The sequence below is a fragment of the Podarcis cretensis genome, assembly GCF_951804945.1.
Source record: "Podarcis cretensis genome assembly, chromosome: 13".
NCBI lineage: Eukaryota > Metazoa > Chordata > Lepidosauria > Squamata > Lacertidae > Podarcis > Podarcis cretensis.
In genome coordinates, this window is record NC_137182.1 from 19697828 (window position 1) to 19722420 (window position 24593).

The 24593-nt window shown below is 46.1% G+C and overlaps 2 protein-coding genes across 6 annotated transcripts in view; one reads left to right on the top strand and one right to left on the bottom strand.

The window, feature by feature from the left end:
- Positions 1–19374, bottom strand: part of LOC307200895 (paired box protein Pax-6-like) — a 50480-nt gene extending 31106 nt beyond the window's left edge. For all 4 annotated transcript variants that reach the window (XM_079949943.1, XM_079949942.1, XM_079949944.1 and 1 more), the window contains exons 1-2: positions 19197–19374; positions 10163–10300 (exon numbers count right to left, since the gene is read on the bottom strand). The gene's annotated coding sequence lies outside the window, so the exon portion shown is untranslated. The remainder of the gene's footprint in view (positions 1–10162; positions 10301–19196) is intronic.
- A 2282-nt stretch (positions 19375–21656) lies between these two features.
- LOC307200862 (reticulocalbin-1-like) overlaps positions 21657–24593 on the top strand; it is a 28285-nt gene continuing 25348 nt past the window's right edge. For both annotated transcript variants that reach the window (XM_079949892.1, XM_079949891.1), the window contains exon 1: positions 21657–21857. In XM_079949892.1, the coding sequence (XP_079806018.1) occupies positions 21672–21857 (186 nt within the window). In that variant the 5' untranslated portion in view covers positions 21657–21671. The remainder of the gene's footprint in view (positions 21858–24593) is intronic.

The window sequence follows — 24593 nt, forward strand, 5'->3', positions numbered from 1 at the left end:
GGACGGTGGATGGCCCACGGCTGAAAAAGGTTGCTGACTCCTGGCTTAAGGTGCCATTTAGCTGCTAGCTTTCATATTTCAGTTTCTAACACTGCCTTGGCGTTATCGGCACCACACTCTAACCGGCTGAGCTGAGGTTTTTATTAACTTTGTTCAAGAGCATCAGAGGAGAGCCAAGAGATTGACTCCATTACTTTATATTTCTATTCTTGACCATTATTATTATCAACCTCCCACCCCACTCTCCATAGCACATCCTGTGGGGGGGGGGGTGATTATAGCAATTTAAATTTCAGAATTTTAAAACAGATGACAGTTGCAGGAATAGGGTGGGCCCTGAAAACACACATCACAGGTGTCATAGGCCAGGGTAAAGGGGTATGTCTTCAACGTTCACTGATAGTGAAGAAGCCAGATGCAACCTCGGCCAGGAGGGAATTCCAGAAGTCAGGGGCTGCCACAGAGAATGCCGTCTCCTGGGCCACCAGCACCCCAAAACTCTAAGGGAGGTTTCCACCTCTTTCCATATGAACCTACCTGGACAGTGAGATCAACTTCTGAGGCCCACCTTCATGTGTCCGGAGGACGGCAACACAAGAAGGGACCTTCTCTGCACTGGCTCCCTGTCTGTGGAATGTTCTCCCCAGGGACGTTCACCTGGTGCCTTCATTACCAGGGCTGTCTTAAGCATACGCGGTGCCGGGGTGCAAAGATCCGCCTGGCACCCTCCCACCTGGTTTCCCAGTCCTAGTCACACAGGAGAGCAGAGCTGGCCAGCCACCTCAGCGTCTCGCTGGCTCGGTTGCCCCCAAACTCGCGGCGCAGAGCCACCCGCAGCAGAAGAGCCTGCCGCAGCGCTCCAATCGACAGGCAGGCAGGCTCTTCCCCAGACTCAACTCTTGGGCCCCACACTCTTGGCCTGGCGCCCTGAGAGCCTGGCGCCCGGGTGCGTGCCCCACACCCCTAGCGCCTATAGGTAAGACAGCCCTGTTCATTACATACCTTTAGGCGCCAGTCAAAAACATTCATTTTTAACCAGGCCTTTGGTTGACCTGATCGACATCCTTTTACCCTTTTCAAATGTGGCTCTTTTTTGGTGGAGGTTATAATTGGGTTATTGTTCTTATTCTGATTTTATATATTGTGATCTTTTCTGTGAACTGCCCTGAGACCTCTGGGTATAGGGCGGTATAAAGGTAAAGGGACCTCTGACCATTAGGTCCAGTCATGGCCGACTCTGGGGTTGTGGCGCTCATCTCGCTTTATTGGCCGAGGGAGCCGGCGTACAGCTTCTGAGTCATGTGGCCAGCATGATTACGCCGCTTCTGGCGAACCAGAGCAGCGCACGGAAATGCCATTTACCTTCCCGCCAGAGCGGTACCTATTTATCTACTTGCACTTTGATGTGCTTTCGAACTGCTAGGTTGGCAGGAGCAGGGACCGAGCAATGGGAGCTCACCCCGTCGTGGGGATTCAAACCGCCGACCTTTTGATCGGCAAGTCCTAGGCTCTGTGGTTTAACCCACAGCTCCACCCGGGTCCCCCATAGGGCTGTATTGAATTTATATAGGGCGGTATATAAATTCAATAAACAAACAAACTACCAAGAGGACCCCCCCCTTTCTGCTGATCATAACACCTGGAAGGGGCTGTAGGAAATGAAGAGGTCTTTCCAATCTTGGGGCCTAAGTCATGTACAGCTTTAAAACTAGCATGAGCACCTTGAAATGGTCCTAGAAACAAACCGGCCGCCAATTGCAGAAAGCTCACAGCCATATTCATCAACAGGTGCGTCACAGCAGTGTGCAGACCCAACACTGGGCTTATTCCATGTGGCCTTCTGCAAGCTTTCAGCGCAAGGCTCCAGTAAGCAGGCAAGCCAGCCTGTCCCCACGACTGAGGCACCCAGTGCGTGCGACATGCTCGCGTCATACACACGCACACATGCTGTGTGACATGCGCATGTCGTGCATGCATAAGTGTGCACATGTTGCTGCAAAATATTGAGGGGACCCAGCCCCCCTCCTTGAAACTTGGGGGGCCCTTGGCCCCCTTGTCAGGAAGTGAAAGATCTTTCCTTCCCCTGCAAGTTCTAAAAGGAAGAGAGGGACAGAGAAAAGGGAATGTCAGGACAGAAGATTTACCCACCCGGGAAGAATGGCAGGTGAAGTTGATGGACTATATGGAACTGGCGGAAATGACTGGCAGAATCCGAGACCAGGGAGAAGAGTCGGTGGAAGAAGACTGGAAAAAGTTTAAAGATTATTTACGGAAATATTGTAAAATTAATGAATGTTAGAAAAATGATGGAATGAAGTTATATGGCTTTAGCAGAAATGTTATAAGGAATTAGGTACAGACAGATGGTAAATGTATTAAAGGGAAAAAATAAGGTTAGAATATGTTAAGATAAATTACAGGACAGAAAACAGAGGAAGATGGAAAGGAATTGCTGAAACAGCTAATTGAAGTGGGATACAAAAAGGGAGGTGTGAGGAGGTCGCTGAAACAAGTGAATGAAAGTTATGATATCGAAATTATTGGATGTGTTTTTAATTGTTTTTGTTTTGTTTGGTTGATTCAATGTTTTAGGGTTTGGGTTGTGTGGTGTTTTTGTTTTGTTTTTGTATTGTATTGTCTTGTCTTGTTTAATTCTTTTTCTTTTCTTTTGTAATCTTTAAATGGCTAATAAATATTATTTTTTTAAAAAGAGAGAGAAAAAAAGGGAATGTCAGGAAAAGCAAGAAAAAGGAGGAAGGAGTGGGCTCATGTGTGCTTTTGGCTCTGGTCTTCTCCACCGCTGGTTTGGGCCCAGCTCATAGCGGCCATTGCAACAAAACAAAGCAAAAAGGTTGTACACCCTTGTTTTGAAGTCACTACTACATCTGCGCACTGAGGACTCGGCATGCAGAGAAAAAGACATTGTGCCATATTCCCCAGCCCAGACTACAGTGTTACGTGGATTCCATAGCATGCGGATGCCAAAACACATTACACAACATAGGGTGCTTCCAGACAGTCGCTGTTTTCGGGTTGGATTCAATCACATGCAGGCAAATTCAGGCTGGGCAATTAAAGCTGAATCGGAGTTTTTACCGCAATAGGAAAAGGAAATGCACTGCAAAGTTCAGGGTAACATTTGCTTGGCGCGACATCACCTTAAGCTCCCCTCACAAACGAATGCTCAATAAATCACCGACCTTGTCTAACCTGCCTGCAAACATTGTGCATACAAATCAGGATGAATGCTCGATAAAGAGGTCGTTTGGAAGCGACCAAAGGCACAGGATATCACACTTGGCTTCACAAATAATAAATGTACTCAGTTTACAAAGCACATGTAAAGGGTAGCAAGTATTTTGAATACGGCTCCTTTGCAGATTTGACAATAGCACTTCCTTCGTACATTGAGGTTTCTTTCTCCCCCTTGACGGCTTCAGACTTGCAGCCAAGTTTAAAATGTTTGCTTCTTGCCTCTGGGCAAAGTTTTCAACCTCAGATGCCAGGAGGAAGCAATGCATAATGCACACACAGTATCCCTGGCTTGGTTTTAACTTCTCTTTGAACCACTGTTTACATGTTGTATATTTATAGTCCGGCTGTAAAACTGGTTCTGTTGCTCACTTCTCGCTCGCTGCCGCCTATTTTTTATGCTGCAGTTTGTTGCTTTATGGTTTCGTGTTTTATCGTTTTACGATGTGAGCTGCCCGAAGTATCAGGTGACCCATATAAAAGACTTATATAGTTATTTTAAATTAGAATACATTTGAAAGAATTGACAGGGTGGACCAAGGGAATTTTTCTGCCCAAGGCAGAAATAAAAAAAAAAGGCATCTGCTATATATTTATAAAAACTTGATGATTTCTTCTTCTTCTTCTTCTTCTTCTTCTTCTTCTTCTTCTTTGGCGATCTAAGGCTGCAACGCTAACAGTGCCTATTCAGAAGTAAGTCCTGTTGAGTTCAGCAGAGGTTAATCCCAGGTAAGTGGGGGTCAGAACGGCAGCTCACTGCACCTCTTGGCAAGGCGAAGCCAGCAGAATTAGTATGTGAAAAGCGAAGCAAGGATCAGAAAGTCCTTTGCACGCACCCTGTATTTAGGAAAGGCCTATATACACGCATCGCAAGAGAATCTGCCTCACAGCGACATGCAGAGAACACAAATCCGCCAGACACACATTGGCACAACGGTCAGGGCATATGCTGCACACATGACTGCACACATGACAATTCGTACCGAATATAGGAGGAGGCTTACCAAGCACAGGGCTGGCAAAGGACTTTGCCGTCCCTACAAAGTCTTGTTTCGCCAATCCCTACCTTCACCTGCCCCACACCTTGTGTCAGTTGTAGGGCAGGTGGGTGTTGCTTGCCCAAAACGGTGTCTCAGGCCAAATGGATAGGGCTGGAAGGCTGGATTAGGCTCATGGGCTTGGAGGTTCATCCCTGCACCCGCCCCCCCTGGTCTAGAAGGAACATGTGAGTCTTTGATAACGTCATGTGCACAAGCAACAATTCCCAGCCAAGGACACGAACCCTGATTGACCAGAGTTCTCTTAGAGGAAACTATACCCCTATTGGAGCAGCTCTGTTCAGCCTGGGCCAAGTATCAATTAGCAGATGTTGCAAGCATGTTCAGCATCTTTGTTTATTGGCTTTTTTTTTGTTCTTGCTTTTATCCTGCATTTGGTGCTTTTGTGCCGTGTTTTTAATGTTGTGAACCGCCCTGAGATCTGCAGATGGAGATCATACATATTTAATAAACAATAAAATCACAATCACCACCATCTTTGAATGGAGAAGTGCGAATTTTTCGATGGATGGCTGTGTTTCACTTCACACGTGGTTTCAGAAAGTGTGAATCCCGAAAGTTCGCCATTCAATGCGAACGGAATCAAATTTCTCCTCCATTCCTAGAGATCAGGCTCTCCAACAGTTTCTCTTTGCTTGTTGGAGTCCGAAAGAGCCATCAGGGAAGGCCTGGGAATTGGATCAGGACCACGGCACTAGGGGAGGGGCTTAATCGTATCCTCATGCTGTTCTGCCAAGTTGAAAACAATCTCTATTTTCTCTATGTGAAAAGTACCTTTGGTCAGACAAGGGGGGGGCAACCTGTATGTCTTCACCTGCATGGCAAATAGCAGCTTCAGGGGTGGTCCTGTCCAAATTTAGACTCCCATATTCTCAAGAAGCCCCCCCCCCTTTTTAAGGAGATCCTGGTTACAGATCTCTTGCATAACATCTAGTCTGGCTATTCTGGGGGCAATCTGAGGGATTTAACCAAGTTTTGAGATATACAGAAATTTTGAGTTTGGAGGCTGTGTTGCTTGAAGCGTGCTATTGTAAAAGAGCAAGAAAGCAAAATAAAAGGTGCAGTAAAATTAAGAATATTGATGAATCAGTGTTGAGGAATGTGCAATATAGCCCCATAAGCGACAGATGGAAATCACAAATCAAATCAGCAGAAAGCTTAGTTAAATCAAGCAAGTTTGCATTTGTTCTTATTTGAACCTTTTGAAACAATGCACTTCAGACAAACCTCTTGGGATAAGATGAAAGCAATTTGAAAATACAAATGCAAAAGGAACGTTACAAGAATGGGATTCATTTATCTGAAAGTTGCTATGTTTTCAGACTGATAAACGTCGCATACTAGACAAACAGCAGCTAACAGAACCTGATAGCATATAGATGAAAAAATATCCATTACAACTCAGTTTAACACAGAGTAATAATGCATAGCTCACTGAGTAGAGCAACACAAATGCAAAGGCACAGCTACAGACAACAGCAGACAACAGCAATACTATATGATATGCCATAGTCCAAATCAAAAAGCAAAGGGATACAAAATGGACCAAAAATATGATGGAGCTAAGCACACATGAACATGAGTGCAGTACAGAATCAGAAAAACATCAGGGTTATAAATAAAAGGAGAGGAAAGACACAACCTCATGTAAAATTTGTCCGATCCCCTGAAAGACAGGGTATTTCAGAGTTTCTGCTTCAAAATTTATTGTTTAATTTTTCCAAACAGAAATCTTACATGCCTGCATCATTAGCACTTCAGAATGGATAAAAACTCATTGCACCGAATAATCACGCCAGTGTCTTGTTGTTCGCGGGGCTTCCCTCCCCCCCCCCCTTGAGCTATATTTTTCTTAACTAATAAAGGAGGCTTCCCCCTGTACCTTGCAAAAAGACACACACAAATGTCTTTAACTGCACAGCAAAGCAATGGAACTGCTACGTTTTTAAGTCGCATGTGTAATTTCAGATTGGAAGAAGCCAGGACAAAGAAAATAATGCACATATGACTCCACATTATCCAACAGCAAATTCTACACCCTGAAACTGGTTTCTATCAACCTTTCTGTATCATTCTTGTGCTCGGTCTTCATCCACCTTTGCGGGGGGGGGGGGGATCAAAAATTTTGGTTTTTGGTATGCTTTCAAAGAGAAAAGTCATTGGATTGCGTCAAAATTTTGTGGCAGCCCTGCTATTGTTCACCTCCCCAGACTTTCCCTTCATCCACCTTTTGTAGTTAGGTAAAGGTAAAGGTACCCCTGCCCGTACGGGCCAGTCTTGACAGACTCTGAGGTTGTGCGCCCATCTCACTTAAGAGGCCAGGGGCCAGCGCTGTCCGGAGACACTTCCGGGTCACGTGGCCAGCGTGACATCGCTGCTCTGGCGAGCCAGAGCCGCACACGGAAACGCCGTTTACCTTCCCGCTGGTAAGCGGTCCCTATTTATCTACTTGCACCTGGAGGTGCTTTCGAACTGCTAGGTTGGGAGGCGCTGGGACCGAGCAGCGGGAGCGCACCCCGCCGCAGGGATTCGAACCGCCGACCTTTCGATCGGCAAGCCCTAGGCGCTGAGGCTTTAACCCACAGCGCCACCTGCGTCCCAAGTACCTTTTGTAGTTGGAGGCTATCAAAATCATGCCTCCAGGCACTGCTATATGTTTTCTCCCCTTCCTACCACCACCTACAGCACCACCTGCCTCGCTGAGAATGTAAACGGGACCCTTTCTTACAAAAGGTCAAGGAGAACATCAGCTTACAGAATTCTCCGTCTCAATATGCCGTGGCAGCTGGGGTGTTGCTAGGTACTTAAAAATAAGTCAGACACAAATTGGTTGGTGGGTAGGCTTTGCAGGGGCGTCCTGAGGATGAAATTAAGAGGAGGAGAAGCACACATGCCTCTTTGGGCTACTTGGAGGAAAGGTGGGATAAAAATGTAATTAATCAACCAATAAATCAGCCTGTAGGTGGGGATGGGCAAATCTGTCAGTTTTGGTTTCTCTCCATTTCGAAATTTTTCTCAACCCTAAGTTTAGATCTCAACATCAGTTTGTGGATTTGTTTAGGGGGAAATCCAAATTGTGAAAATTCACCAGCATTTTAGTGTAAATTCCTCCTTGCAGGGGGAAATTGCATGCAAAAATATGTCTATTACACAATTTTTTGGCAAAGCACTTTGCCTAATATAATGCATGTTGGTCTGTTATTTTCACTAATATATGCATTCATTTTCTTTATACTTTACCCTGGCGTTTTTGTATACGTTGGGCCGGAGACCGCACTGCAAAATTCGGAGAACTGCAAATTGCGAAAGTTCATTGTGTTTCGCTTCATGTTTTGTTGGGGGAAGTGCCAACCCAGTACGTTCACCTTTAATGGGAACTGAATTGAATTCCTCCCCTGTCTTTACCTCTGGGCATATTAAGAGTGTAGCTGTGGTCTCGGCTGCATTGCAGTTTGCAGTGAGCCGAGCCACTCTGAAAGCAAAGGGTTTCTCTTTTTTTGCCTTTAAATGCTATGAACTAAGTATTTAATGTAAAAGATGTGGGGCTCAGGCTACCTTGGGCCACTCCTGAGCAAAACCCCTGGTCAGTGATGGCCACTAGCTTAGAAAGCTTGAAATGGAGATGAGTCAGATTTATGTAGGATAAGGCTACTAGCCACAATGGCTATATGTACCCTTCAGGTTCAGAGGCAGCTTGTCACTGAATAACGCTTGCTGGGAGCAACAACAGGCTATTATTGTTTCCATGCCGTGCCTGCAGGCTTCCAAAGGGCATCTGGCTGGCGTTGGAAATTTAGAAGGCTAGCCTAACTTTGCTTATAAGCCTCATCAAAGTTTGTAGGACATACTTCTGAGTAAGCATGGTCAGAACTGCCCTGCTGCTGCTGGGGTACCAAATCATGGGGAATATCCCAGAATGCATTGGGCACACCCATCCAGGAACAGGCCACACCTGATATGCACCCCCACAGCTTCTCCATGGCACACAATGCAAAAAACTGATGAGATACACAATAACATCGAAACAATAGTCACAAAAACACTCGCAAAATCCACAGGCTTTCTGCTGCATTGCTGTCTGGGTCCATATTTTAGAATTTCAGGTTTCAATCAGAAAAAAAGCAAATAACTAGTCTTCAGGATGTATTTATTTGTTGTTATATTTCCTGCCCTGCCTCCACTACAATCAAGACAGCAGAGATGGGTTTCCCAGCTGGTCTTTCATCTAGGTACAGGCTGGGCCCAGGCTGCTTAGCTTTGGAGAGATTGGTCTACATCACGGACTCCCCAAACCATTCTTAGAATTGCCCTTCTCTCCTTTTCTGCTGTTGCAAAGTTATCCTATATCACAGAAGCAGATTCAATAATGCAGAGCCTAGATATCCAGAACTTAAGTCTGCATCCCGAAGGTCAGCTGGTCCTAGGACTTGACCTCTTTGAGGGGCAGAATGTGCACAGGAACACACACGCCTTTTTCTTTATATGCATGTTCCTCACACACAAGCCTTTATTGATGCACTAAATGGTCTGAAGGCAGAGACCATTTAGTACATCAGTAATTGTGCCAAGGCAGAAACATTGCTCATGCTAAGAAGGAATGGACCTCCATGGGAGACGATTGGGAGCCCCATTATCAGTACAAAATCAACAGGCACACCTCAAGGTTTGCCTCATGCACGCATTCAGAAACATAGCACCCTCCTCCATTTAAGCCCCCGCCATGTTGCATGCGCTTGTTATGGCAGCCGCTGTGCACAAACCTATTGCAGATGTTATATAAACACACAGAGAGACATGCCGCCAAAACAAAAACTTACACAAATTGCATAGTTTTCTCACCGACTTACATGCCTGGGTTTCATCATGTACGAACATACCCACTGAGGTGATCACAAAATGCTCACCCGTGTGACACACAAGGGCAACACACACACACAAATGCCATTTTTGGAAAACGCAAAACATCCCTTTTATGAGTATACACGGAAACACTCATCTGTCCCCATATACATCGCTTAAAAAGTCATCGGAATTTCACTTTTCGGGTTTCTCGTCTTCTTCCTTCAACCCCCACCTGAAACCCATAGGAGCTCTGGATTCAAGAGTTCCATCTCACAAAGGTACCTCAAAACCCCATACGGCCATTTTCCTCAGAACAACAGACAACATCTTTCTTCACCCTCAGTTGGAAAGCCGGCCACCCGCACTCGCACACAAACTCAACTGTAGCAGTCCACACTAGCAAGGGTGAGGGTTGCTCCCAGACTGATAAACACACACACCCAAAATGGCTGCCCTCCCTGTCCCATTGTACAGTAATATGGAAGTAAAGGATCCTTTCAGACCTAAGATGAGGAGATTTGGGAAGGAAAGAGCAGGGTTTGAATTACAAACACAATCAGGGAAAGGTTTGACGGAGCAAAAGTAAGCATGGCGTAAGGGAATCACACAAAAACAGCATTTTGAGCAGAAACGAAGCATGGGATTTGAGGTTATACAACAGTTCACTTCCTCAAGCATATATCCTCCCCACTCCAAGGATCTAGGGGGCAGCAATGTCTCCCCCAGTCCTAGTCCCTTAAATTGGTTTATCCACTGGACTGAGCTCCATTCTCGCCTTTGTCCCAAGAGTAGTTGCTTCTATAGAATCCACAATCCATTCCTAAGTGCTTCGATCCACAACATATTTGGATGTGTTTGAGTACCAACAAAAAATTCTGCCCCTGAAACAGCTGCCTTCTCCCGGAAATTCTTTGGTAAATTTTTTGCCAATATTCCACTCCCTTGCCCAGATAACATAGATTGTTTTTATACACAGTAGTCATTAACGTAATTAACATAACCATAATTACCTGGAATCCTCTGGTTCTGAAAACTACAATCAGGCAGAACAGAGCAGAACTTGATGGTAAACAATCAGTGCCTGGCAATATCCGGGTCAGTACCAGTTGCTTGCTTAGTTAGTTAAGAACAAAGTGGGTTCGATCCATCTGCAACGAAAGAGAACATTTGTGAACTGGCGAGAGAAAGCGATATTCTCAAGGGCTGTCATCCTGCACATTGCTTCAATGCCATGAACCGATGGGATTTCACTGGGCTGCTGGGCTGCATCTTGAGACACTGCCAAACCCAACCTGGGCTTTATGTTGCCTGGAAGAAAGAAAAGGGAAATTGCCCACACACCCAAGAGGGAACTCTACCAAGCCGTCTCGCAGTTCGGGAATCGACAGGCATTTTGTGCTTCCTCTGTGCTAGGAAATGAGAAAAGCAGTTCGAGAACAACAGCTTCATCCTACTCTTGCCCCCAGACCTACCACCCTCTTCCCCTGCACCTCCTTTGCCCAAGTACCAAGAGCCAAGTTCCTACCTCGCATGGAAGCTTGCAGGCGTAATTTCCCCAAACCTTCCCTTTGTTCCCCACCTGTCCAGTTCTAGTTTCCCTTCCCAGCTTGGGCATCCCAGACCTTAAAGCTTCTTTTCGCGGTACCTGAATCTCAGCAGGATACCCCCTTTGGGTATGTGACTACGACACACCCTTTGTCTAGGCAGTGCCCACCACATTGTGCCCGCTTCCTTCTTCCCCCTTTCACCCAGTGGCCAGGCTACACCCCACCATTGAAACCTATTAGTTTCCACCCCTTCCGTTCCTTACCCTCGGATCGTGTCAGGCACCCCCTCAAATGCCCCTCTTTCCTCCGTGGCTACTTTTGGAAGATCTCGCCCCGGCCTTTGGTCCGTTGCCGTCCTGTTTACATGGCCTCCCAACAGTGGGTTTTTATGCCTCTCTTTCTGCAGCGCCTAATGCCCATATACCCACACGCTCTTGTTTTGGCGCTGAGAATGGCTTTTGGGCGGGCGTTGTACAGGAATAAATATCATTCCTGGGCACTGAGACGGGGGTGGGGTGGTTTGGAGGATAGGGATGCGCCAAGGGGGGGGGGGAGAGATGCAATGCTACTGTGACATTTGTGCTAAGTTGTCGTGTCAGATTTGAACTTAATTCCCTCCAATGGATCAGGGGTGGGGGGTGGGAGAGAGCAAAAGAGAGAGAAGTCCCCAGCTATACGACCATGCGCCGTTGCTTGCAGAAATCATAGAGAAGGAGCCTGTCATAGCCGGTCAGGGCTACGGGGGATGGGGAGGGGGGGGGAAATGGGACAGGCGGCGTAGAGAGAGGCGCGAGCTCCACCTTCAAGTCAAAGGCTGCAGGGGTGGAAAAAATGAGAAGCCAGGAATCTTTGCTCCCAGCCCCTTTCATCTTAGGCCATCAGCCTCTGAGCACCAAGTTCACACAGGCCCCGCTTACTCCAGCCAAATTACAGGGATGGATGGCTCCGTCTAGTTCCAGCCAGCGTCAACCTCACACGTGTTGTTTGTTCGTATTAAGCCTCTCCTCTCCCGTTCCCGCAATCTGTGAATTTTTTTAATCCATACGAAAATTCTATATTATTGAAAATACATAAATAGATGCATATTTCATCGCAAAATGTTTGTCAAAATGCATATATTGGCTCCCAACACACACATCTGTTAATGCAGTTGGTCCTAAAAATACACATTTTTATATGGTTTCTGAGCTGAAAACCGAATCACAAAATTTGGGGCAGGGTGAAAAAGCCAAAGGGTAACTGTTTTCCGATTCATGTACTAACCCAGGAGCTGCAAATTAGGTCCGTTTGCTTAAAAATCTGGACTGAGCAACATTCTCCTCCGTCTTGAACTGCCACATAAGCCCCAGAGAATCCGCTCTCACTGAGAACCTAGGTGTCCTTGTTTGCCACTTCTCATACTCAAATCTTCTAAAGCATGGGTGGGGAATCTCAGACCTGAGGCATCCAGGCCTCTCTGTCTAGCCCTCAAGATGCTCCTTAAGCCACATCCCAGCCTTGCTTCACATCCTCCTTGGGTGTTTTTGCCTGCCTGGAATATGCCCTGAAGTTTGATCATGATTCTTGGTTGTCCGGATGAAGAATACAGAGGCTCGTGAGAGTGTGTGTAGAAATGAGCCTACTGCATAAAGGCAGACTAAAGAAACATTCAGTGTCATTCCCAGAGAAACCAGGAGTGCTGATTCCCAACCCTGTGTAATGGGTTCTTTTAATGTACTATTAAAAGATTGTATTAATGTATAATTAGGTTCTTTTAATGTACTATTTTAATGTACTATTAAAAAGCAGAGACATCACCTTGCCAACAAAGGTCCGTATAGTTAAAGCTATGGTTTTCCCAGTAGTGATGTATGGAAGTGAGAGCTGGACCATAAAGAAGGCTGATCGCCAAAGAATTGATGCTTTTGAATTATGGTGTTGGAGGAGACTTTGGCCACCTCATGAGAAGAAAAGACTCCCTGGAAAAGACCCTGATGTTGGGAAAGTTGGAGGGCACAAGGAGAAGGGGACGACAGAGGGCGAGATGGTTGGACAGTGTCCTCGAAGCTACCAGCATGAGTTTGACCAAACTGCGGGAAGTAGTGGAAGACAGGAGTGCCTGGTGTGCTCTGGTCCATAGGGTCACGAAGAGTCAGACACGACTAAACGACTAAACAACAACAACAATGTACTATGCCCTGATCTTCATTCAGACAACCAACAAGCTAGACCAGATTCCATTTCAGCCAGAGACCTAAGGGAAGATTTTGCTCCCGTCCTACTCTTCTATCCATAAATCTCAATCCCAAGTCAAAGCTGGGAACAGAGGGAACGAATCCTTAGGGCCTTAGGAGAACAGCAAAGGCTACTGGATTTAATTGAGAAGAGCCAGAGATCCGCGACTTAGCCTAAGGGAGACGACAGGCAGGTAAGCGCGGTGAGGCAGGGTTTCAAGATGAAAGACAGAAATTGCGGGTCAAGCAGCAGCAACAGGTCACAACTAGAGCAAAAGGGAGGAAGTGAATGGGAGGAGGGGAAATCAGGTCAGGACTGAACACCTTGAGAAAGGAAAAGCAGTGCTAAATCAGACATAATGTGTAGCATCCGACTTCCATAAAATCATCTACCAGATGCCTCTGGGAAGCCTGTAACTAGGACCCTCCTCAGTGCTCCCTCTAGCACCTAGTAATCAGTGGCAGATTCAGTGGCAGATTGCCTCTGAAGATGGCAGTATCTATGAGAACATAAGAGCAGTCCTGTTGGATCAGGCCGAAAGCCCATCTGGTCCAGCATCTTGTTCTTACAGCAACTAATATTCAGAGCCATACTGTCTCCAACAGCGAAGATAGTACATACAGTAGCTATCATGGCTGGTAGCCATCCATTTTGACTAACAATCACTGATGTTAAAACAAAACAAGCAAGAAGAGAGGCAAAGCAGGTTGGGTCAGAGCATTGGGTCAGAACCTACCAACTTGCAGCGAAAGAATAGAAGCAGCAATCCAGCTGGGTCAAGGCTGGAAAATTTGTGAGAGGTGAAAGGAAGGGAGATAGCCTACAGCAGAGTTTCCCAAGCTTGGGTCTCCGGCTGCTGTTGGACTACAACTCCCATCATCCTTAGCCGGCAGGACCAGTGGTCAGGGATGATGGGAACTGTAGTCAAAAAACAGCTGGAAAACCTGGCCTACAGGAAAAGGTCTAGGAAACAAGCTGAAGAAGAAGAAGAAAAGAGTAGGCAATTAGGACAGGACTCTGGTAGGGATGTGGAAGCAATCTGACTTTGTACTTTAATGAGAAACTACTGAATTCATATGTCTCATACCAGTACATGAACCACAACGCAGCTATCTTTTGAAACCTCCCTTTCTTGCAAATATCCAAGAAAAAGGCCTTAAAAATAACCCATCAATGGTTCTTGACTCCAGTCTGCTCCCCTTTTTGTTGGAGAGAATGCAATGAAAAAGGAACTTAGCGGTGCATGTGGTGGTCTTGCAAACATGTACACAAATTTTGGAAAGAGGTAATGAAGGAAGTTTTTGGAATGATAGGTATACCGTCGACTTTAACCTCCAAGCTGTGTCTTTTATCAATTTTTGATTGGTCAAATATGGACTTCATATGGAAACAACTTTTAATTTTTCTATTAACAGCTGCTCGTTTGACAGTAACACCGGACTGGAAGGAATCTTCGGGTTTTTTCTTTAGCTATGTGGTTCAATACAGTAATATTTATTATTATTTCTGAGAAATTGACATAGTTAAGGCTATCTCATGGTGCCTTCATTTGCTGGCCTCCATTTCGTGGCCATGTGTTACTTATATGACAGGCCAATTACAGGGATGGCAAATCCCAATGAAATATGGCTTTATTTGCTGCTCATAACATTTGCTTTTGCATTATTTCTGTATCAGGTCAGTTTTTGTTGTAGCATATAATTCACTGTGTGCTTTATGAGATAATGTCACTGAACCCTGTTGCTTTTGTACAGTTGGTTTCACCCCCTCTTCTTTTTTATTTTATTTCATATTTTAAACTGGATAGTGGCTTAACTTCATCATAAAACCTTTAAAAAAATAAAAATTGTACTTCTCTTAATTTTGTGTTACACCTCCCTAACCAGTTCGTACAAAAATGCATATATTAGGGGGAAGATGAGCACAACCTTTTGCATTTGGAGAAAATAGCACAAAAATGCATTAGGGAAAATTGCAAAAATGTGTAAATTAGTTAAAGCTTGGCACAAAAATGTGTATATTGGGATAAATTTGCACTAAATTCTAATTGATTTTCATAAGGATTAAAAAATAATAATTGCAAATTCCTATGGAAATGTGGGGAACTGAAATTAAAACTGGATAAATGAGAAACAGAGAAAGTGAAGTTGACAGATTTAGCCATCCCTATTTGGGAACAGCACATAAGGACCCAGTAGCCCAAAACCAGCAATAATGGTGGTGATGGGTTAAGACCAAAGAACCTACAAGAGAGAAAAGGGAGTCAGGAGATGGTCCAAACATCAGGCATGGTCCAAACAGCCCATGTGGGAGAGGAGTCCTTGTAATTCTCATCAGCAATAGGTCAGAATTTAATGATGAACCCTGTGGGGACAAATGGAAAGAATATGCTTAAGAGCTACGGAAGGAATCACAAAGAAGCAATAATCTCCCTAAAACTGATCAGCGGTAAGGAAAGTGGGGGACATCATGGCATATTATTTGGGAAGGAAGAGCACAAACAACGAAGACAGGAATGCTTGCTGTATATTGAAACGAAAAGAAAACTGGTAAGATGCAAATGATGGATATTCTCAGCACGGTGTTTATTTATTACATTCAAATCCCCCACCTTCCCTGAAAAGGGCTCAGGGCGGCTCTCCGTTCGACCATTTTATCCTCAGAACAACCCTGTGAGAGGTAGGTTAAGCCGAGAGACAGTGGCTGGCCCAAGGTCAGGCTTTATGGCTGACTAGGGATTTGAACCCAAGTCTCCCAGGTCCTAACCCAACAGCCTAACCACTATGCCACATTTGTTTTAAAATAGGATATGTTATATGACCATGCAGTGGTACCTCGGATTAAGAACTTAATTCGTTCTGGAGGTCCGTTCTTAACCTGAAACTGTTCTTAACCTGAGGTACCACTTTAGCTAATGGGGCCTCCCGCTGCCGCCGCGCCATTTCTGTTCTCATCCTGAAGCAAAGTTCTTAACCTGAGGTACTATTTCTGGGTTAGCGGAGTCTGTAATCTATAACCTGAAGCGTCTGTAACCCAAGGTACCACTGTATATGATTTAAAGGTATACTGTAGCTAGGGACTTTAGGCAAATGATCCTTTTAAAATATGTATTTTAAAGTTTTGGTATGAAATAACGATAATGATAATGAGCCGCAGGACTGAACTGCAATAAAGAGGGCTTATCAGAGCGGATGGTTTTGGGCGTCGGAAAACAACAGTGTCCTGGGGTCAGGACTGAGAAGCCCAAATGAGAGAATGCAAGCAGTTATCACATCAGGACCAAGCAGAGAAAAGAGAAAGAGAGCATCCTGGGCATTTTGGCAGAGACCATCACTGCGAGGCTAAAACTGAGGGAGCCAAAAAAAAATCAGGGCTCTCTAGCAATTCGAAGGGACCTCATGGTGCACAGCATAACTGGAAGCATCTCTGTGAAGAGAAGGAAGAAGAGAAGGCTGTCCACATGGCGGCCCGGGGAGTCGGAAGGGGGGGAGGGGGGGGCGAGCTAAGTACAAATTTCTGTTGCTGCGACACGCCGTCAATTAAAAATGCAAAGCAGATTGACTCATGTGTGAAGGGGGCCTGGGGGGAGCCAGGGACTGTCAGGCCCGATCTATCTGCCCGGCGACACACACGATTGTAGGGTGGGTGGTTGGAAGTGGCATGGGGAAAGGGGTGGGCGAGAGGATGCCTGGAGGGAACGGATTGCCGAGGAAGTCTGGAGCACAGAGTCCCTCTCGCTTCTGCTCCTTCTGCACGCACCGCCGCCACCCCCTTGAGAAATGCAAAAGCAAACCATCTCCAAATCTATCGGGGCCTGGACTCCCCGAGTCCCAAATATTTCTTTGGGTCCAGTTACGGGTTATGGAGACCTCAAGACCCCTTGCGGTGCTGCCTAGGCACCCATACTTGGCTCTGCAGAATATACCCCCCCCCCCCGCCGATAAGCCTCAGCCTGCCCCCACGGTGAATTGGGGGAGCCAGCACATCCCCTGCCTTGACTCCCTGTCCTTCGCTGCTCTCCCTTGCCCCCTCCCCTCAGCTCCTTCGCTTCCGATTATCTCCTGCCACTGACAGGGCCCTGATTTCGTTAATTGCGACTTTAAGGTGGTTCTATTCAAAGGCATGCCTTTACCCCAGCTAATGCATCTCAAGGCTGCCCCAGAAATAGCAGTTTGGACGGGGTGTGTGTGTGTGTGTGTGTGTGGATTTGGGTAGCAGAAGATCCTCAGCCACATCCCTTGAGGCCAGAGATGGAGAGAGAAAGAAGGAGTTTTAACAGTAGCCAGTGATTTCCATAGGTCCAGGTTCAGAAATATGAAACTAGAGTCACGACCAGATAGGGAGGGGTGTCATACGGTGAGGGCCAGACAGGATAATGGAGGGCCACATGGCTGAAAGGCAGCAAACAGGCCTCTTTGGGGAAATCTGGTGGAGAACGGAGCTGGAAATATTTCCTTGCGTTGCTTCCACACTGCCCCCCCCTCCCCACGTCAAGGAACCTCCAAGCAGAGGCCAATGCAAGGTGGCACCCATTGCTTGCTGTCACAAGGCCTGAGCCCTCCCCCCAAACCAGATCCTTAGCACGTGTCACTTTGATGTGAGGCAGGGGCTGGGCTGGGGCGATCCAGCGCGGCGGAGCGAGCTGCTGCTGCCCTCCCCCAACCATCTCTCAGGGTCCTGGAGAGTGGGGGTGTGTGTGTTGGGGTGCCAAGCACGTCAAATCAAAAGGGAATGGAAAATACATCTCTCCCCATCACCCACCCCTGAGGCTTTCTCTACCGTTCTGCTAGTGTGCCCCTCTCCTTCAGCCTTTGCCAACCTGGTGCCCTCTCCAGTTGAGTTGTAGCCCAAAACATCAGGAGGCCTGCAGTTTGAAAAAAGGCTGCTCTAACTGGAGCCATGGGCTCCCCAAAATCCCAAGCTTGGAGTCGTGGGACCCACCCCCAGGGCTGGCCCAATACATTTGGCAGCCTGAGGCACAGCAGCAAACAGTACCCACCTGTGCCAGTTAAGGCTTGCCACGTTACTTTAGCACCAGAGGGAGAAAACCCCACACACCTCTTGCCTTTGCAATAAGAATACATTCATAGTAACAAATAATCAGGGCATCTAAAAGTCAGTTCTCCAAAGCAACTATCTTGGGGGTATTGCTAGGTCCTTGAAAGCCTTTCTGGGCAAAGGCACATATTTGCACAAGCTAATATAGACATAGGGACGCAGGTGGCGCTGTGGGTTAAAGCCTCAGCGCCTAGGGCTTGCCGATCGAAAGGTCGGCGGTTCGAATCCCTGCGGCGGGGTGCGCTCCCGCTGCTCGGTTCCAGCGCCTGCCAACCTAGCAGTTCAAAAGCACCTCCGGGTGCAAGTAGATAAATAGGGACCGCTTACCAGCGGGAAGGTAAACGGCGTTTCCGTGTGCGACTCTGGCTCGCCAGAGCAGCGATGTCACGCTGGCCACGTGACCCGGAAGTGTCTCCGGACAGCGCTGGCCCCTGGCCTCTTAAGTGAGATGGGCGCACAACCCCAGAGTCTGTCAAGACTGGCCCGTACGGGCAGGGGTACCTTTACCTTTTACCTTAATATAGACATATCGATGCAAATTTAGGCCAACATTTTTGGTGAGGGAAGGAAATGACTTCTGCTGAATTATGGGGTGCTGTCACACTCCAGGGGTCCCCATCTGGCCCCAAACCAGCTTCTCACCAAAGGACGCAATGACACAGACAAGGTTTCTGGGGGAGCACAGTTCAAACAGACCAAGGTCAAACATACAGACCAAGGTCAAACATAGGGAAGTTGTATAGGTCAGCCATACGTCTGGAATTTCCAAGACAAATTTGGGATTCATCTTTTTGAAATAAGTGTCTGGCCAGAATTTCCTAAAATCAGTTAAAATGTCCAGGAAAACCCGGGCGTATGACAACCCATGTCCTAACAAAATAGCTCAAAAACGTATTTTTTTGCAAAAAAATTTTCAACAACTTTTGTATCCGGATTTTTACTTTTTGAAATCTGGCAACCCTAAACTAGACTTGAGAGGCAAGGTCAAGAAACCATTGAAGCTCTATTTTTTGCCGAGTAATTCACAAAGTACAACACAGTAAGGGTGGCAAAACCAGAGTCAGCAACAAGAAGCTGGAGGCCTGTTGTTTCAAGGCACTGGAAGGCTCAAGAAGAAGGCCTTCAATACTCCAGCTTCCTACACTGGGCCCTAACCACCACTTACTCACAAGTAGACCCCCTTCCTCACAAGTAACCCGATGACTCTAGATCCCAATACACATACTGTGCTGTTGCTCTTTGGCCTGGACCTAAAGCTTCTGGAGGTCTCATTCTCAAGGCCTGTGGGGTGACTCCACCTCCTCTTCTGACATTTCCAGAGCTTCTTCCTTGGGTATCAACACAGTCCTACCTGCTCCTCTGGCTCCTCGACCTGCGGGGTTCATCCTACGACAAAACCTACTCCATACCTGGCACCAGGTCAGGGCTAGAAAGGGCAGCAACCGGCCATGTGTTTAAAATGCACAATGCATAGGCAGTCCCCGTTACAGAGCTTCAGTGTTACTTTCCAATTTATAAAATGGTGCAAATGTTTTCAGGAGCGGCTTTTTGATTGCTTAAGCTCTTGACGATAATATAAGATGAAGCATGCCTGACTAACTTCCTCGCATTTGCACATAAGGCCTTTTTCAGCTTTGCAATGGATTATGGGATATTGCTTTATTTGATATAAGTTGTTTATTGCGACTTTTTTTGTATTGGATCAGATTGCTGTGAGGCACGTGGTCTTTGCTGTCTGGTTTGTTGTTTCCTCAGCTTGTAAACTGCCTTGTGTGTTTATTTTTTTTAAAAAATAATATTTATTACCTTTTCCAACAGTTTAAGCACTACAAAGAATGAAAACCATACAATACAACACAATACAATACAATACAAAAAACAAACAAAAAAGAAAAAGAAAAAAAACACTAACATTAAACTAACAAAACAAAACAAACACAATTTAAAACACATCAAATAGTTTCAATATCTTATCTTTCATTCCCTTATTTCCGTGACCTCCTCACACCTCCCTTTTTGTATTCCACTTCTATTAATTCTTTCAGCAATTCCGTTCCATCCTCCTCTATTTTTAATCCTATAATTATCTTAACACATTCTAACCTTATTTTCCCTTTAATACTCTATTAATCTATTTGTCCTTAATTCCTTATAACATTTCTGCTAAAGCCATATAACTTCATTCCAACATTTTTCTAACATTCATTAATTTTACAGTATTTCCGTAAATAGTCTTTAAACTTTTTCCAGTCTTCTTCCACCGACTCTTCTCCCTGGTCTCGGATTCTGCCAGTCATTTCCGCCAATTCCATGTAGTCCATCAACTTCATCTGCCATTCTTCCCGGGTGGGTAGATCTTGTGTCTTCCAATATTTTGCGATGAGTATTCTTGCTGCTGTTGTTGCATACATAAAAAATGTTCTATCCTTCTTTGACACCAGTTGGCCGACCATGCCCAGGAGAAAGGCCTCTGGTTTCTTCAGGAAGGTATATTTAAATACCTTTTTCATTTCATTATAAATCATCTCCCAGAATGTCTTAATCCTTGGGCATGTCCACCAAAGGTGAAAGAATGTACCTTCAGTCTTGTTACATTTCCAACATTTATTATCGGGCAAATGGTAAATTTTTGCAAGCTTGACTGGTGTCATGTACCACCTGTAAATCATTTTCATTAAGTTTTCTCTTAGGGCATTACATGCCGTAAATTTCATACCTGTGGTCCATAACTGTTCCCAGTCAGCCATCATTATGTTATGTCCAACATCTTGTGCCCATTTAATCATAACTGATTTCACCATTTCATCTTGAGTGTTCCATCTCAGCAACAAGTTATACATTCTTGACAAATGCTTAGTTTTTGGATCAAACAATTCTGTTTCCAATTTTGATTTTTTCACCTGGAAGCCAACTTTTTTGTCCGAATTGTATGCCTCCATTATTTGCTAATAATGAAGCCAACTTTATTTTTCAATTTTTCAAAGCTCTGCAATTTTATTCTGTCTCCATCTTGTTCCAAAATTTCCCAATATTTCGGCCATTTGGCCTCCATATTGAGTTTTTTCTGTGCCTTCGCTTCCATTGGTGACAACCATCTTGGGGTTTTCTTTTCTAACAAATCCTTATATCTTATCCACACATTAAACAATGCTTTTCTAATGCCTTGCGTGTTTAGAAAGGCGCTATACAAATTAAAAGGGAAATAAATGAGAAACTGAGAGGGAGCAAAACGGGCCTATTCACGCACCTCCACCCTTGACTCACATTTCTGCCTCATGGGCGTAGCCGGGGAGGGCAGGGAACGGCAGCCCCCCCCAAAAAATCAATAAAAATACATAGTAAACTGAGGTTCTACTCCCTCCTCCCAACAAAAATCCTGGCTATGCCCATGCTCTGCTTTGCTACACTGTCTTAACATGACCCTCCCCTCCCCTGGTCAATTTAATCCCCACGAATTTTGAGCTTTGTCCAATTTGTGCTCCAGGCAACCTAGTTTCTCCTCCTTTGCTATACACACACAAACCCACAAAGACCAATCCCCCCCCCCGCAAGCAAAGTCTGAATTCTGTAGCTGGAAAGTTCCACACCTGCCCTGTGGGCCATGGGCTTATCCTGCCCGGGGCTGGCCCAGAAAATGCAGCTGAAGTGAGGGCACACGGCAAGGGGGGAGAGGGGAGGATATCTTTCCAGCCTGAAGCGGATGCCATCAGCTGGTGTCGAAGACCCCTTGGGAAAGCTTGGCAAGAGCATGCCAGATGGCGCCCGGCCCTCCATGTCCCCACTCTCGGTAGGAATGGAACGGGACCGCAGAACCAGATGGGAAGGAGCGGCGGGCATGGGAGCAGTCAAGAGAGTTGAGACGAGGAACAGCACATCCGGAGATGAGGTGGGGTGGGAAGTTGCACCGTGGGTCAGGGAGCGGGAGCTGGGAAGCGAGTTAAAAGCAACCAAACAGAGAAGATGGAAACAGAGGACGCAGCCTCACACCAAAGGCAGACCATCTGTCCCCATTAGGCTCACTGTTGCATGCACCAACCGGCAGCAGGCCTCCGGGGTTTCAGGCAGAGGCCTTACTTAGCCTTATGCAGAGATGCCCGATGCGGCCTAGGACCCACGTACCTACGGGACCGCCTCTCCTGGTATGCCCCGCGAAGGACCTTAAAGTCCACAAATGACAATACCTTGGAGATCCCAAGTCGCAAGGTGGTTAGATTGGTCTCAACTAGGGCCAGGGCCTTTCCAATACTGGCGCCAACTAGGTGGAACGCTCTGTCACAAGAGACTAGGGCGCTATGGGACTTGACATATTTCCACAGGGCCTGCAAGACAGAGCTGTTCTGCCTGGCCTTTGGTTTGGACTCGGTCTGACCCTTATGTCTTCCTTACGGTTTTGATTTATGGGCTACTTTTAAAATGAGGCTGCTTTTTAAATTGCATTTTAACCTGTATTTTAAATTGCCCCCCCCCCCATTATGTTTCTATTGTAATTTTACTGGTGTTAGCCGCCCTGAGCCCGGCTCTGGCCGGGGAGGGTGGGGTATAAATAAAAAATTATTATTATTATTATTATTATTATTATTATTATTATTATTACTACTACTACTACAACTGATACAATTAAGCAATTAAACCCTGCCAGAAACCTACCCCCACTTCTAAAGGGATAGAATCATGGTTAGAAACTGAAGTTGCTGGTGGTTGATTTCAGGAAAGCAGCAATCTTTTAAGAGACTCTGTTGAAGTAAGTCCCATTGAACTTAACCGGACTTGCTTCTGAGTAGACAGATATAGGATTCCATGGTGACTCATTTAATCTTGAGGGTGGAAACCAAAGGCTGAAGCTCCTTGAAAGGGAGAAAACCAATAGCAGGGGTGGGTACTTCTGCTGTTCCCTCTAGAGCTCTCTGTAAACAGGAGTAACCTGAGAATTATAAAAGGAAGCCAAACACTTGGGAGGCATTTCCCAGTTTAAACAGGAGCTGTTGACTTGAGGATAACCTCCAAAAAAGCTCAGTGACATAAGATGCTTCTTTGTGGCTAGAATCCCAAAGAGCCCCACAGGCGTGAGACCCATTGTGGGTCCAGATCCTGGCCTGAATGCATCCAGCTGGAGGGGCAGAAGTAGTTGTAAATTCCAGTATGAAAAACTCACAGGGCACAAATGATGTCTGAAGGTTTCCAAACTAAATCAGGGATGAGAAACCTGTGGCTTCCAGATCTCCTCAGACTCCAACTCCCATCGTCCCAGATTATTCTCCGTCTTGGCTGAGGCTGATGGGAATTGGAGTTTAGCAGCATCTGAACGAGAGCCACAAACTGCTAATCTCTGGGCTGGAGTCAGGAAGACAGAAATTAAATCTGTGGGAATGTTTACAGTGTTCAATGACTGCTTTTGAGCTTCTCCATAGCGTAAGGCACTCTAGGCAGAATAACGGTGCCTGCAGGGTCATAATCGGGAAGTGGAGGAGAATTACAATGTGTTATATAAAGAAACAAGGCAATTTTCCCAGTAGCTACAAAGGGAAACTGGATTATGGGTGCAAACAGGTTCAGAAGTTGAAGTTGTGGGTCAGGGAAGATGGTGCTAGTCTGACACCTTGTGGAAACAACCGATACTACAGGAGCTCAGTTGAGACTGCCACCAAGATCCAGAGAGATGTTTCTCCAGAAAGAGATGTTTCCTGGGAGAAGGGAAATGAGCATAGCCCCAAGAAGCTGTGGGGAAGGGAGGATAACAGAGCAAGAGGCAAATGACAATGTTAAGAGGGGGTGTCGGAAGCTGAAGGGGGAACAGGGTTTAGTGAGCAGGGAGAGTCTGTGGCAGAGAGAAATCCAGAATTGGAGAAAGAAGCTGAAGCAGGATTGTGAGAGGAGGGAGGCCAAGAGGTAGAGATGAGTCTGGCTGGTGAAAAGTCATGGGTGTCTCCTCCTCCTGTTGCGACCAGCTCTCCTTCTCCTGATCTCCCAGTACCAGGAGAGGCATGAAGTGGGAGGAGCAAAGGCCAGACACACAGATGCAGTCTCAGAATGCTTGGGGGGAAACCCTGGAGAGGAGGAGACAGGCAACTGTGGAAGTGGGGGACCTTCAGTCTCCACAGCTACTTTATAGAGGCAAGACCTACCAAAGACCAGTTGCTGAACTCATTGGGCCCGGCACTCCTGTGCATATTGTGTTTTTTTCTAATACAGTAGTACTTAAAACTATGGTTTTCCCAGTAGTGATGTATGGAAGCGAGAGCTGGACCATAAAGAAGGCTGATTGCCAAAGAATTGATGTTTTGGATTATGGTGCTGGAGGAGACTCTTGAGAGTCCCATGGACTGCAAGAAGATCAAACCTATCCTTTCTGAAGGAAATCAGCCCCGAGTGCTCACTGGAAGGACAGATCGTGAAGCTGAGGCTCCAATACTTTGGCCACCTCATGAGAAGAGAAGACTCCCTGGAAAAGACCTTGATGTTGGGAAAGATGGAGGGCACAAGGAGAAGGGGATGACAGAGGACAAGATGGTTGGATAGTGTTCTCGAAGCTACCAGCATGAGTTTGACTAAACTGCAGGAGGCAGTGGAAGACAGAAGTGCCTGGCGTGCTCTGGTCCATGGGGTCACGAAGAGTCGAACACGT